Below are 14,255 nucleotides of genomic sequence, written 5' to 3'. Positions count from 1 at the left end.
TCGTTTTGAATGCTGCCCAAGAATGCTACAATTGTCACTATAGGGGGGCTGAAAGTCCTTGGCTTTTCAAACATATTTTATCCAAGTTTACTACTCCTAAATTTAGAGTTCGCCGGCCGGTGGTGTTGTGGGGCGTCCATGGTCTAACCTTGCTTGCAGTACCGGAGAAATATATCACGCTAGATATCACTATAGATATGGACGTAGAGTCACAACCGGGTCCAGAGATAGACAGGAGTTTCGGAGGAGTTAATAAGAACTACCCGATGTTAATGCGAACTAAGCCAGCGTCTTTGAAATGCTCTGAACTCTTGTCTCTCCGAAACAAAGCTTTCAAGCCATCTCCGGCCGTTCTATCTTAGTTCAAGTCACTCGGCATTCTGAAATACCGTGGGCCAACATAGTGCTCGAATCTCACGATCCATCTCAACCAAGAAAATCCCGGTGATGCAAGGCCGCCGTTTCATCAAGGCTGAAGGTCGGAAAGTGGATCGGAGTAACTTAATTAACATTCCGCGTGTCAACACAACCGACAAAACATCCACCTCTAAATCAAAGGGTTTCGCTGTCCCAAAATGTTTGTTTACGAACATTTGTGGTTTGTCGAAAACAAAAAGTCGTGTACGAGCACCTGTGGCGCTTGAGGCTGACCTGAGATCTCAGGATATTGATGTGTGTATTGTCAGTGAAACTCATCTTTCCACTAATATGCCGGACGCCGTGGTGAATATCCCAAATTACAATGTGTTCAGGCGGGACAGAGGTTGGGCAGACTTGGACAAAAGGAAAAAAGGGGGTGTTGCGGTCTATGTGAGAGACAGTCTTAAAGTCTTGGATGTCTATCGGTCCAATATATATGAATTTATTGCTTTAACAGTGCAGTTGCCGTCCGATCACATTATGCTAATTTGCGGCCTGTACAATCCTCCCAAGCATAGCTACCGGGATCTCGACTTAATTAATTATATAATATCTTTTGTGGACCTTGTGTTGAACAAACACCCAGAAGCGGCTATTGTCTGTGGTGGCGATGTAAATCGTTTGGATATGCAAGAATTTAAGGCTTTGTCTGGCTGGGATTTCGTGGTTGATTTTCCCACGCGGGGTAACGCGTGCTTGGATAACTGTATGACCAACCGAGCGGATCTGTTCGGTCAAGCATATTCCATACATATGCTTATTAAGACAGACCATGAAGGCTTTGTTTTACCGGCGGGATTAAAGCTTAAACCTATGCGCCGCAAAGTCCTTGTGCGGGACTGTAGGGAACATCGGAAACAGTCATTTTATATGGCACTCGCTGCGCTGGACTGGAGTGACGTCCTCAATGAGGTGGACATAAACAAGGCGGTCGAGGTGCTTGAGGTAAAGATTCGTGCAGTGATGAATAAGTTTATGCCGCAAAAATCTGTACGCATGTCATCGCGTGACCCAGTTTGGATGTCCCCATTAGTCAAGTGTATACTGAGGACTAAGTCCCATATATCTTTAAAGAATAAGGAACGCCTGTCTTTATTTAATAAGCGCATTTCTGAGCTGATAACCGAGAACAGAAGAAAACTGGCTGCCATTGGTAGCGGTGAGTGGTGGAAGGGCGTGGACGCCCTATCGCAGCGTCGCAGGTCATCGTTGATAAATTTGGACAAGAACTCTCTAGTTCGTCTGAACGACTACTTCGCCAACCTGTGCTATGATGACACTTACGTTAGACCTAGTGATATGGATATCCCGGACAGTGTAAAGCCCCCGAAAATATCTGAGCGGTGTGTCTGGAATACCTTAGTTCATGTAAAGAAAACCGCAACGGGACCAGACGACCTCCCGTACTGGATCTGGAAGACTGTGCTGAGCTACTCACACCAATCGTCACTCACGTTTGGAATCTGTCGCTGTCTACTCATACATGGCCAGACTCCTGGAAAAGGGCAAATGTTAATCCTCTCCCCAAAGTGAACATGCCTATAGAGGACTCAGACTACCGTGGTATTAATGTTACTCCCGTTATTGCCCGGTTGTTTGAGAAGGTCGTGTATCGTACACAAGCACAGTCAGTCATTGAGAGCAACCTGAGCCACACCCAATTTGCATATAGACAGGCGGGTAGTTGCACAAATGCCTTGCTCGCTATCCAGCACCAGACATACAAGTATTTAGATAGTAGTGACTATAGCGCAGTGCGAATTTTTACCATGGACTTCAGTAAGGCTTTCGATTTTGTGAACCATGCTATTTTGTCTGCCAAACTGAAACAGCTACCGCTAAATCCGTACATTATCAATTGGTATCATAGTTTCCTCTATGCAAGACAACAACGTGTTGTTAGTTATAATTTTTTAGGACAGTGGAAACTTGTCAATAGAGGAACCACACAAGGTAGTGTAAGCGGACCGTATCTTTTTAATATATTTTTGAACGATTTGGAGATTTTTTTTAATGGTTGCCCTGTGCTTTTTAAATATGCCGATGATTCCACTATTCTTTCGCCTATCACTAGGAATAGTGACCCGTCTGCCGACTTAGTAGGACAGTTCTTAACATGGTGTAAAGACAATAGAATGGTCTGCAACCCTTGCAAATGTAAAGAGCTGGTTGTTAGAAAGAAAAATCATAATGTACTCTACTCTCCAATTAATAATATTCCCCAATGTAATAGCTTCATTTTACTAGGAGTAACTTTACAGAGTGATGGAAAATTTGATGAGCATGTAAGAACTAAGCTTGTCAAAGCAAACAAGTGTTTACACGTCCTACGAACATTGAGAAAGGAACATTACTCTCAGGCAGAGATTGATCATCTTTTTATATCGATTGTTTTGGCTAATTTTAGCTATGCACTTTCAGTCTATGGGGCATCTGAGTCCGATCTTACGGTTGTACAAAATTTTTTAGACCGATGTCATAAACGCGGTTTTATCTCATTTCCAGTTTTTATCAAGAACCTTTTAAACAAACAAGACAGAAACATTTTGAAGAAACTAAAATCAACGGATTGCCACCCCCTGAAAGATATCATTCCTGTCCAAAAGACATATCTACACAATCTCAGGAAAAAAGGCTGCGCGCGCCCGAAAATTAATACACAGCGCTTTATGAACACATTTGTAAATAGGTTGATATTTAAGCTCCATTTATTGTAATGATATACTTTTTAATTCATAATATGTATGTAGATTTCAGTAGTTTTTTCAATTCATTGTAACATAAGATATGTAGTTTTATCTTATGATGGAATAAAGACCAAAAGAAAACATATCATTGGCCGATCTAGGGGAGGGCCCGCCCTTCCCCCATTATTCTTTGGGTAAAATTTTTCTTTAATGAGCAAACTTGTTTTGCCTGACAGGTTCGCCCTAACTTCTTCTCAGTAGCCAATCAAGCGATCATAAACATGGGTTTAAGTTAACATGCATGGAACTTTAATCTTTTAAATAACAAAAATAACGTTGAAATTTTATTTACAGTCAGGGAGAGAGGTAGGGTCTCTAATTACTTTAATCTATAATTTCTGAGATTTTAATCAGATATAATTCAATACACGTTTCACTTTAGTAGTCTTAGAACTGAAATTGTAGCGATGTTAACTTATATTCTAAGGGATGTGGTGTTTATTTGATTAAAGAATTTTTGGAGGCGAAAAAACTACACAGCTTGGGCTGGAGTCAACAAATGCAAAAGTTAAACACAGAAATTAAAAAATACCCACCTCCATCTCAACACGAATCTTAAACTATTTTTTTCCCGAGTAACCCATCAGTTAGTAAAATTTTAGACATAAACTATATTCTCTTAGTTACGATACGGTCCTACAGTTATGAACTCTACGGATGTGTCTGTGAATATTGCGATAAGTTATTTTCTCTTGGTGATAAATGCTTTAATAAATATAATAACTGCACGAAAACAACATTTGCAATACATGTATTTCAACGAGGAAAATTTTTCATCATCTTAAAGCTCAATTTATGTGGTTGTAATAACTTTATCTTAAGTAATCAGGGTAAAACCTTTATTGAAACAAGATCAGAGGACTGAAGCGCTCCGCTGTAACGGCAGCTACTACTATGGATTTCCAATGGGGTAAGAGGTAAATTAGAATTATTCAGTATTATGACGTATTTAGTGGCAAACGTGGCCAATAATAAGTAAATATGTCAAATTTGGTGGGGGGGGGGGATCTATATTCTTTGTTATTTCATTTTCGGCAAAATAATTATTGAAATTCCGAAAATAATTTTTTATGTTTCACATAAAAATTCTTATCAAACCACGGAAACTCGATACAAATGAACAGCGTACGTCCTCAAAAATGTATGTTTTATCTAAAACTTACGTTTTGCGTCTTCAAAGAGATTTTTGGAATGAAGCGCAATTCTTACCTATCTACTTTTAATTCTGCCTGGTACTTAGCTCTGACAAAACAGGGCGAGGCGAAGTCTGGGCCCAAAACTAAACCCGGACAAAAGGCTGTTGGCTTCATAGCTGGATGACTAATGGACCGAATACCAAGAAAGATTATGTGTAATTTGTGATAGACCCAATAAAAAGATGTACGAAATGGAGTGTGCATGTTTTCTACTTTTGTGTGTGTTTTTTGTTTAACCTGCAACTACATAGTGACGTTCTGTAAAGTTGTCTTGAGGGGGAGAGTTCTTTAGTATCAGAGACCGTTTAATCAGGTCCCTAGTTTTGACTCTTGTCCGTGCTTCAAAGATTAGCTCTGAGTTCTAATGGCTTCCTCTTTCCACCCGCCAGCCCCCTTAAATAAAGACGAAATTTCTTTTTTTGTTGTTTGTTACTTAACTTACAAGTCTTACAACCACCATCTGCAATTACGTCTGTCAACTATCCTCTTTGTAAGAACCTGTTTTGTTCACGAGTGACGCAGAATCAAGAAAAGTGGCTCAACATTGACAACAATAGGCTTTGTTGTACAAGCGAAAAATGGCCCTATGTGGCCATTTTTGAACAATGACGCAACAGTTTCAGAACACATGAGGGATTTTCGCAGTTTCCGATTAACATACGAGCGGAAAATTTAAGCGCTCGGAAAGGCTGAAGGAAAGAAAAATTCAGTGCAAATAAAGATGGCGCGGAGGACGGGTAGGGGCGACGGTTGCATAAAGGTGAACAATTTATGGAAAAGTTATTGAGTTTATTAATACTTATCATCATGGATTCCTAAGGGGTAGATCCTGTACAACACAGCTTCTCTTGGTACATCATGACTGGTCTAAGGCCCTCGATAACAGTGGACAAGTTGATGTGATGTTTATCGATTTTGCTAAGGCCTTTGACCTTGTGAATCCCACCATTCTTCTGACTAAGTTATACAAGTATGGAGTTGCTGGTAGTCTTTTTGAGTGGTGTAGAGATTATCTTACTGACTATCAGCAGAGAGTGGTTGTAAAAGGGGAAGTATCCGATTGGCTAACAATTACCTCTGGCGTGCCTCAAGGCTCCCTGTTGGGACCTTTATTTTTTATTATTTATATTTGTGATTTTCCAGGGGTTATCGGTAAGGATAGTTCAATTGCTTTTATATGCTGATGATAGCAAATTATATAGGATTATCAATTCTCCAGAGGATATGTCATCTTTTCAGGGTGACATGGATACGATTTCTGACTGGTGTGAGGATAATAAAATAAAAATTAGTACTAAGAGATGTAAGATCATGAGAATCACCAGGAAAAGGAGTCCTCTTGTTAGGGATTATTACATAAATGATCAGTGTTTGGAAAGTGTATATACATATGAGGACTTAGGTCTGCTTACTAGCTCTAATTTATCATGGAATTCACATATAGATTCTATAACTGCTAAGGCTAATAAGGCTCTTGGTTTGGTGAAAAGAACGTGCATGGATTTTAAGGATTTTACTAGATTAAGAACATTATACCGTAGTCTTGTTAGACCATTGCCTAAGTATTCATGTGAGACCTGGAATCCTCAAACTCAACTTAATTATAATAGAATAGAGGCAATTCAGATGAGGGCAACCAAGTCTATCCTAAAGTATAACGAGGATTATAATATTAGACTAAAACAATTAGATTTACAAAGTTTATATAATAGGAGATTTAGCAGGGATGTTGTATTTTTATTTAATTTAATGAAAGAGCATTACAATATAGATATTTCTGATAAGTTGATATTCTGTAAAAAACGTAATGTAGATTATAATTTAAGGAAAATGACTCTCTTGACCTTGTTTGTATGTATAGTAGAAGTATTAGTTTTAAGTACAGTTATTTACTCCGCATTATCAATGAATGGAATAGCTTACCCAGTGGTATAGGAAAATCTGTTAGTATTTCTAGCTTTGAGCATAAAGTTATATAATTTTTTGGTAATACTTAGTTCTACTCTCAGCGGATTATATCGTAGAATTTTTTAGATTTTTAATTTTAGATTTAGATTTATTTTATATTTTTATGTATTTTTTCTTCTTTAAATTTCATATTATAGATATTTTTTTAATCATATTTTAGTTTACTGGGGAGCATCCCTCGCATGGTGCCTGGTGCGCTTTTTGGATGCTTCCCTCTCCACCTTTATTCATTTATTTATTTTAATTCAGTGTTATAATTTATGATTTGGAGAAAACTGTAATAAATAAAAAAATAGTATTAACGCTTAGAAGGCGGTAGCTTATAACTATGATATCGCCTCTGTTTGCTTTTATCTTGCTTTAAACTGGTCAAAGATATCTTTAACTATTTATCCAGAGATGCCCTACGCTAGGCACTGACGATGGGAGCATGCATTTAGCCAAGGAAGCGAGGCGTTCGCCATGCAGTCATAGACTACGAGCAGTTCCTTTCTACTCTGTCCGATCATGATTTTCTATGCAGACAGCGAAAAGAACATTTGAGAGGAGAAAATAGCAGCGAGAAAGTTGGCGGGGGAAACTTTCACTTTCTCGCTCGACGGATTACCGAATCACGACTTCGCAGCTCTCAGATTTATCTTTCATAGTAGGAGAGCAGTTCAAATCTCGCACGCGCTACGCAGAGTCAGAATTAATTATTTGCGTGCATAATAAGTAATGGTGATGGGACTGAGTGGAGTCTAATCCGGTCTGTAATCATACGAGTGATACCAAAATTTATTACGAGTATGATAACAAACTGTCCGAGAAAAAAATTTTGCAATTTGGCAGAAAATTTTTTTTCCGACTAGTCACAAACTTTCTCGCGTCGCTTCGGCCAAAGTCCCTCAGCGCTTCAAAGAACAAAATGACTATTGTTTAATACTTAATGTGAAAAGATGAGCCGGAACAAGAGACCATTTCTTGATACGAGTTGTTGGTTGTTGCAAGTCTTACAACCACCATCTGCAATTACGTCTGTCAACTATCCTCTTTGTAACAACCTGTTTCGTTCACGAGTGACGCAGAACAAACAAGACATAGAAGTAAAAAGAGTAGGGGCTGGGAAAACAGTTGTAAAAAATAAACGAAAATCAACTAGTCCTTAAACCGAGATAAACTTTTATTTGTATATTCTACATTAGAAATCCTTCAGATTAGGGTTCACTCATACAGGATCAAAATTAATTACCGTGAGCGAGGTGCACTGAGCCAGCGTGATCAATCTTGCGATCTATATTCATGATTGTGTGCAATTATCATACAAATTTCGCTTGTTTTAACTTATCGTGACCACCCTCAAATCAAAGTCACGCACATCACGCATGGGTTCAACAGGATCGGGTTTCGTTCATTTACTTTTATGGAGTGACGCTTTCCAGCCGGGCAGTGCATGTTGGGCCGAAGAAGGGCGGAAGTGATTTTTGACTTAATTGGAGTGTTTATCTGCTGTTTAGGCGAAGGTTATGGTTATTTTTTAAACATCTCTCGCTCCTGTATAGTCTGTAGTTTCTCCTGCTGAGGTAAGAGGTGTTTGATGTTTACTAAGCGTAATGTGAGGTAGAGTTGCAAAGTTAATTAAGATGCAATCAATGTCATACTTACATATCAGTGAAGAAAGAATTCGAATTCTAAGCATTTTGATTTTATTTTGAAATATGCTTCGAGGACGACAACGAATCGTAGTTGAAGCACAATTGAAAGTTGTCAGAGTATTTAGATACTTGATTTTTAGTCATGTTCTGTGATATCAGGTGAGAAAGCGAGTGATGATTTAATCTCGGGTATTTAACTTACAGCAATTTGGAATTTATTGACTGAAATTTTCTCTTCAAGAGGGAATGTTGTAATTTGATTAATAGGTTTGTAGTTCAATTGGTAACGGGAACCAAGTCATAACAGTTAGCCGATAAATTCCGTACAGCTCCATAGGGCGACTTCATTATGCATACAGCTCCTGGATAAAGAAAACAATGACGTAAACAAAAAATTGGCTTTCGGGACTACGGATTTTTTTAGAATAGTATGGGGCTATACGTACATCTCTGCTTTTCTCTTTAGAGGAGAATGTTGTGATTTTACCGTAAGGTTTATTTTCATTTGGCAAAGGTACCACGTCATAAAATTCCGCTGAAAATCTTAAATTTTATAACATTAAAACTTCACGTCGATGTAAGTGCGTCATTCAGAAATGGGTGTTACTGCTGGATTTTGTGCATAGAAGGCTCGATTTATTTCTTTGGGTATTCACTTCGGGGGCCACGTAGAACCACAGAAAGCATAATGACTAAGTTCGGATTTGTTCGTTCTGGAAGAGGTGAGATCTTTTGGAGGAAGACTCAAAGGACTGAAACTACAGCACAATTAAGCGACCTCGAGCGGCAGCGTCTACAAGTGGATCCTTTTGTTTTAACGTGTTAATGAACTACAAAGAATGATTGAACACATTGTATGACTTCAAGATTTTCGCTCAAGGTTCTCAAGTTTGATTTGTATTTGCTAAAATAGAGCATTTTCAGAGCTTTGAAAAGAGACCTTGAATGAGCATATATGATGATTGTAGGCCAAAGTTCGCATTTTACTTCTTGTTATTGGTGTTTTAATTTATGTACAGCCATCTTTTATCGGCGTGTGTGAAGCATGATTTCCGAAGAATGACTGCAGACATTTTATGCATTCAAGTTATTTTCGCCAAGGGTTTTCAATTTTGATTTGCATAAAATAAAAAAGGTAGTTTTGTGAGCTTTATTGAGAGAGCTTGGAAAGCGATGCGTGTGAAGCGTGTTTGCAAGTCGTCCATTCGCGAACATTCCGATAATTTTCCAAAGTTCGATCTAAGGAAATATATAGCTTCGAGCCTGACAGCTCCTAATACAGCAGATATTTTCACATTACTACTCTGAAAGCTGAAAGGCAGACGACAAAGTTCAATTCTTGCCATTTGCCGTTCGCATACGCAGTTTAAGTTCGCTTATATTTATAATGGTATAAGGTATAATACCTTTCAAATTCGGCGTTCCTTGCTATGTGGTTAAGAATTTAAAAGCAAAATTTTTAGGAATTGGGGCTATTGTTCGTTTTTGGGCGATAAACAAAAGAAAATTGTCACACATGTCATCATAGGGCGTTCCGATTTATATAGCGGTCTTTTATTTAAGAGTGAAATCCGACGAGAACCCTACTGATTCGCAAATGAACCTAAACAATAGCATGAATATCTGAATACTTAACGACCCACTAAAAGGAGGGTACCTACTTAAATCGACGTAAAGTTGTCATGTTTTAACCAGTCCTCAAATATCTCATGTTTAAGAATCTATAAATGAACATTTAATCGTTTGTCCCACAATGTAAGAGTCAGGCTAATAGTTGTGTATTGATCGCAACATTTCAACTGCTCTTCTGTTAGTCTTCGTCAGGCAATTAAGTTGAAAGTTTAAGTGTTCCTATTTAGAGCTCCTTGGTCTGTTGCTTTTGGCGTGTTTTGACATGCTGTCAATGGTGCATGTCAATCCTCATTAGAATTCCGACTATTAGATGTTGTTCCATCATAGGCCTGCATTGTTGTTGATTAACTGTTCTGTTTTTTGATAGAAGGCATCGTTTGTCACTTAATCACATGGTCCTCAATTAGAATTTCATTCCAATGATTTTGCCAGAGTGTTAGGTGCATCTGCACGGTTGGATTGATTGCATTATCATTATGCATTATTATTGCACTATTGACAACTAGATCTTTACATTGCGTGGTAGGGAGAAAGTCGACACTTAGGCAGGTTGAGTTTAACACTTTTGCCTGAAGTTTTTAGTCTCTAATACAGAATCTGAGAGTGAAATGTTCAGTGAAATCCTGTTAAAATGTGGCCTATAAAAAGATGCACATTTTTTCACATGACAATTAGAAAAAAACTCTTCAAGGCGTGTGTTTTATGAATGATTTACAGCCAAACTCACCAGAACATGAAGATTGCTTGAGATAACAGCGCTTTAAACCTCGGCTGCAGTGACTGATGTGGCCTTCCACTCAACTTAGTTCTGGAAAGGGTCGAAAATAGCACAATTTGGCAGGTGGTGTGACAGCTTTAGTTCAACTTTATGCTCTATACCCTCACAGAGCACGCTCTTTAAACCAACGACAGCGCAACAAGATCTTTATATTCCATCAATGACAACTAGATCTCTATACTGTATTGCTGACAACTTAATCTTTAAAGCTGCAAAAAACTAGAAAAATACTTTATCTTTCAGATCAGCACTCTTAACTCCCACGATATCAATGAGTGTTTTCATTCAACTTATTTATTCTTATTTTCATGTCACCATACTCCCATCAATGGTGTGGCTCCATTTTCTGCATACAAATACACACAACTCACAATTCCTCAATTCATTCTGAAAAAGGGCTAAAACTTAAAACGTTAGCTTTGAAACTCTTTACGGTGGTCAATTTATGTTATCAACTCGGTTGATAATACTAAACTACCCTGTTATACTTTCCCACTGACGCAGCACGAGAGTTTCTTTAGAAACTTACATCCCTTAACTTCATCTTTAGATTGCACGGTTGGCAACTAGACTTAGTAGCATGGATCAGGAATAGCTTTTGACATTGTATTTTAGCTGAGGAGAGAATAGTGAGGTTAGATCTTAGAAACTGAGCCAGCACATTTGACTGGATTCCATGAATGGCTCCATGGAGCCAGGGATTCTTCTCCATGCCACTTCCCAAGTAATTAGGGCTCAGGAAAGATAGTGCATTGTGGTGTCACCAAGGGTTACTAAAGAACTTTTGGAGAATAGACGATTAATTTTTTTCAGAGCTACAAAAGCACTTTTTTAGACCTTACAAGTGATGAATAAATGAAAGATACTAGATAATGGAACTAAACAGATAGATGAAAAGATCCTTGATTAAATAATTGCAAATAAACAGAGCATAGTCACTTGAAAGCAACCAGTTGAGCAAACTGGCTGGCTGAACTAACTGTCTTCTGATTGATCATCATGCTTTGTTACTCATAACTGCCCACATAAATCTGACCGTTGGTTAATTGTCACTTTGGACATTACCGCTAGTCACTGCATGGCTCAGAAATACCTTAAATAAATTGAATCCTCTGCAGGATACAATCCATTATCAGTAAAAGTTTTTTACTTTAACTAGTGTGTTAAATTATGATAGCTTAACACAGAGAATTATCTTAACAGCCATTGTGAATGTTACTGGAGACTTAATTTTACAAAAATTCATTTAAAAACTGGTTTTCTTTTTATTGACCCATTATGTGCCTGATGTGTTGATCATATAAATATGCTAAGTTTGGCTCTTATAATTCTGCTTTCTTTGTTACTTTATGTTGAGAATTCTTATAAAAAGGCTTTTTCAGTGGAAATTATTTTCTCATTGGTGCAGAGGGAAGGATTAATTTCCCAGGAGGGTGAGACAACAGAACTTAATTCCTCCTGTAGTGACTTCTAGATCATAGAAAATAAACCATTTTACTTGCTGTCATCCAACATCCCTTTCTACTGTTTTATTCAAACCACTTGTTTATATAGAAGTATTATGAAAAATAATGTACTCAATCAAGTAAAGGAAAATAACTTTATTTGCTTGCTGGAAAATAATTTAGGGGAGGGGGGCACCGACTGAAACTTTCTTTGAGGGAGGCTATGGGTGAGGCTTTTCCTACTAGTAACTTTTTGTGGAACCTAGTTAATGGCATATATTTTTCTCAGTAGTTTGTAATTTCAAATTCCAGTTCAAGATGGTTTGGAACATATATTTGATTGTTATAGATCAATTTGTTCCTACTACTTTTCTATAATTCTTTTGTTAAAAAAGGAATTTCAAGTAAAAAAACCCAAATTATTTAAACTATATAATTGCCACTGGAAGTAATGATTTTACTAACCTGTGTCTATTTAACTTCAGATGTAGTTTTAAGTTACAGTGGAGATGAACTCTTTCCTTGATATTGTAATTTTATGGCAATGTTTTGATTGTTTTTTTGTTTTCATATGTTTTATCATAATTAAAGCACCCTGCTTACGCAACTTGTTTTAAGTTGACTAGTAAATGTTTACTTGCCCGGGAAGAAGGAGTAGGGGGATCCCCTAAGTTTTTATTGAACAACATAAAGAGTCACAAAGTCACTTGCTGTATTATGAAGGCTTTGTATCATTCTTGATGTTCACAGATGAAATCTAAGGTCATTAACAGAAAAATTCCAGAACTGACGTTTTATTTGAGAGTTGATGGTGAGTGCAAACAAAATTAATCTAATTACTGGTCAATTTATCAGTATAACTTTAATTTTTTAACTTTTTTTCCTATATAAATGTAATATTTTGACTATTTTGATTGTTAAAGTTACATGATACTTTCATGGTTGTGTCACAGAAAATAACGATTACAGGCCAATAATTGATTGACGTCTTCTTTCAAAAGTTGAAAGCTTTTCAAGTTCAAGTATGTAATTTTATTGCTGACCATTACACTCTACATCATATTCAAAAAATATGTCAACAATACATGGATCATTGTAATTTATGTTCAGGTTCCACAAATTTTTGTTTTTCACCTCTGTTTTAAAACAGGAGGGCACAAGGCGGGTAAATTTCACTTGCTGCACACATATGTTAATGGGAATCGTTGTCACTTCCATCATTCTAAGGAAGGTAAGAAAACGTTTAACAATGAGCATGAGAGCAAATCATATGATTTTTTTGAAAGTTCAGTGATCTAAGTTTTAATCTATGTTCATTTGCTCTTTTTAGTGCGCAACTGTTGGTATAGTAAAAGAGTAAGTCTGGATCAAGACGTGATGGTGAACCTTGAAATAGAGTATTCACCTTTTTTGAAAAGGCTCATGACTTTTTATGATAATTGTCACCTAATAAATGCTTCTATTGTTGTGTATGACATAACACGGAGAGATTCATTTGGGTACGCAATGACGTCGGTTTGTGCGTTCACTCGAGATGCCAGGCCAGGTGCCTTTGTAGCTCTTGTGGGGAATAAAGCAGATCTTGAAAGTAATAGGGAGGTGTCTTTTGAGGTAAGTAATGTGGCCATGTTTATATAATGCTCGTAGGTGAGAAGGTTTTTTAATGGTTTTTGTAGAGAATGATGTAAATCATGTTTGAGAAAGGACGGTAAAGTGAGGTGGTTTATGAAAGCTCTTTGGACGATTTTTGTATGATTTCTTATTATATCCTTGGTATAAAATCATTTTGTAATTTTATTTGTGGGGTTGCATCTTAGGGAGAGGAATGCATATCTAGTAAGTGCTTATTTGCATTGCGACTCTACATGTATCTTGCTGTATTAATGTCATAACATGGGAACTTCCTACGCGTCTTTTAAAATCTTATTTGTTAGGAAACCTGCGTAGAGCAACTATATCAGGCATTTGACATCTAGCTCCCTAAAAGGCAGACTTCCCTGTTTCAACCAATGTCAACAACACCATGCTCACCAGGCATATGTCAACAATCTGACGTTGGCACCTCGCAAGTAACCTTTTCACAACATTGACGTAACAAAGCGACCTATTAGAATGAACTATTCTTGTTTACCTTTTTTGTTTTTAAGACAGAAAACAATGAGTTAATTCACATACGGTTGAATGACGAAGGAATCATGTTACCCGATTGTCACAGTCAATGACATCATAGCAAAAGTAACGAATTAGTTTTCAGGAGGCAGAATTACATCATTTTACCAAAACTCCTCCTTGGACTCTGATGATGACTGACGCTCAGTTTGTCAAAAGCACAGCCACTACTAATGACAACAGCGCTTCTCAAGACTTCTCTTACCAGGCTTTATTATAAAAATTAAATTTTTAACAAAAAATTGATAAGACCCATTTTTTCGGTA

At 37.4% G+C, this 14,255-nt stretch overlaps 1 protein-coding gene across 1 annotated transcript in view; it reads left to right on the top strand.

The window, feature by feature from the left end:
* Positions 1-447: 447 nt before the first annotated feature.
* LOC113677025 (uncharacterized) overlaps positions 448-14,255 on the top strand; it is a 30,156-nt gene continuing 16,348 nt past the window's right edge. The window contains exons 1-4 of the mRNA XM_089182695.1: positions 448-1,365; positions 12,571-12,631; positions 12,971-13,051; positions 13,151-13,431. Coding sequence (XP_089038821.1) covers positions 448-1,365; positions 12,571-12,631; positions 12,971-13,051; positions 13,151-13,431 — 1,341 coding nt within the window. The remainder of the gene's footprint in view (positions 1,366-12,570; positions 12,632-12,970; positions 13,052-13,150; positions 13,432-14,255) is intronic.

The sequence above is a fragment of the Pocillopora damicornis genome, chromosome 1, assembly GCF_964200805.1.
Source record: "Pocillopora damicornis chromosome 1, jaPocDami1.2, whole genome shotgun sequence".
Classification (NCBI taxonomy): Eukaryota; Metazoa; Cnidaria; class Anthozoa; order Scleractinia; family Pocilloporidae; genus Pocillopora; species Pocillopora damicornis.
This window is presented reverse-complemented; position numbering and strand designations above follow the sequence as displayed.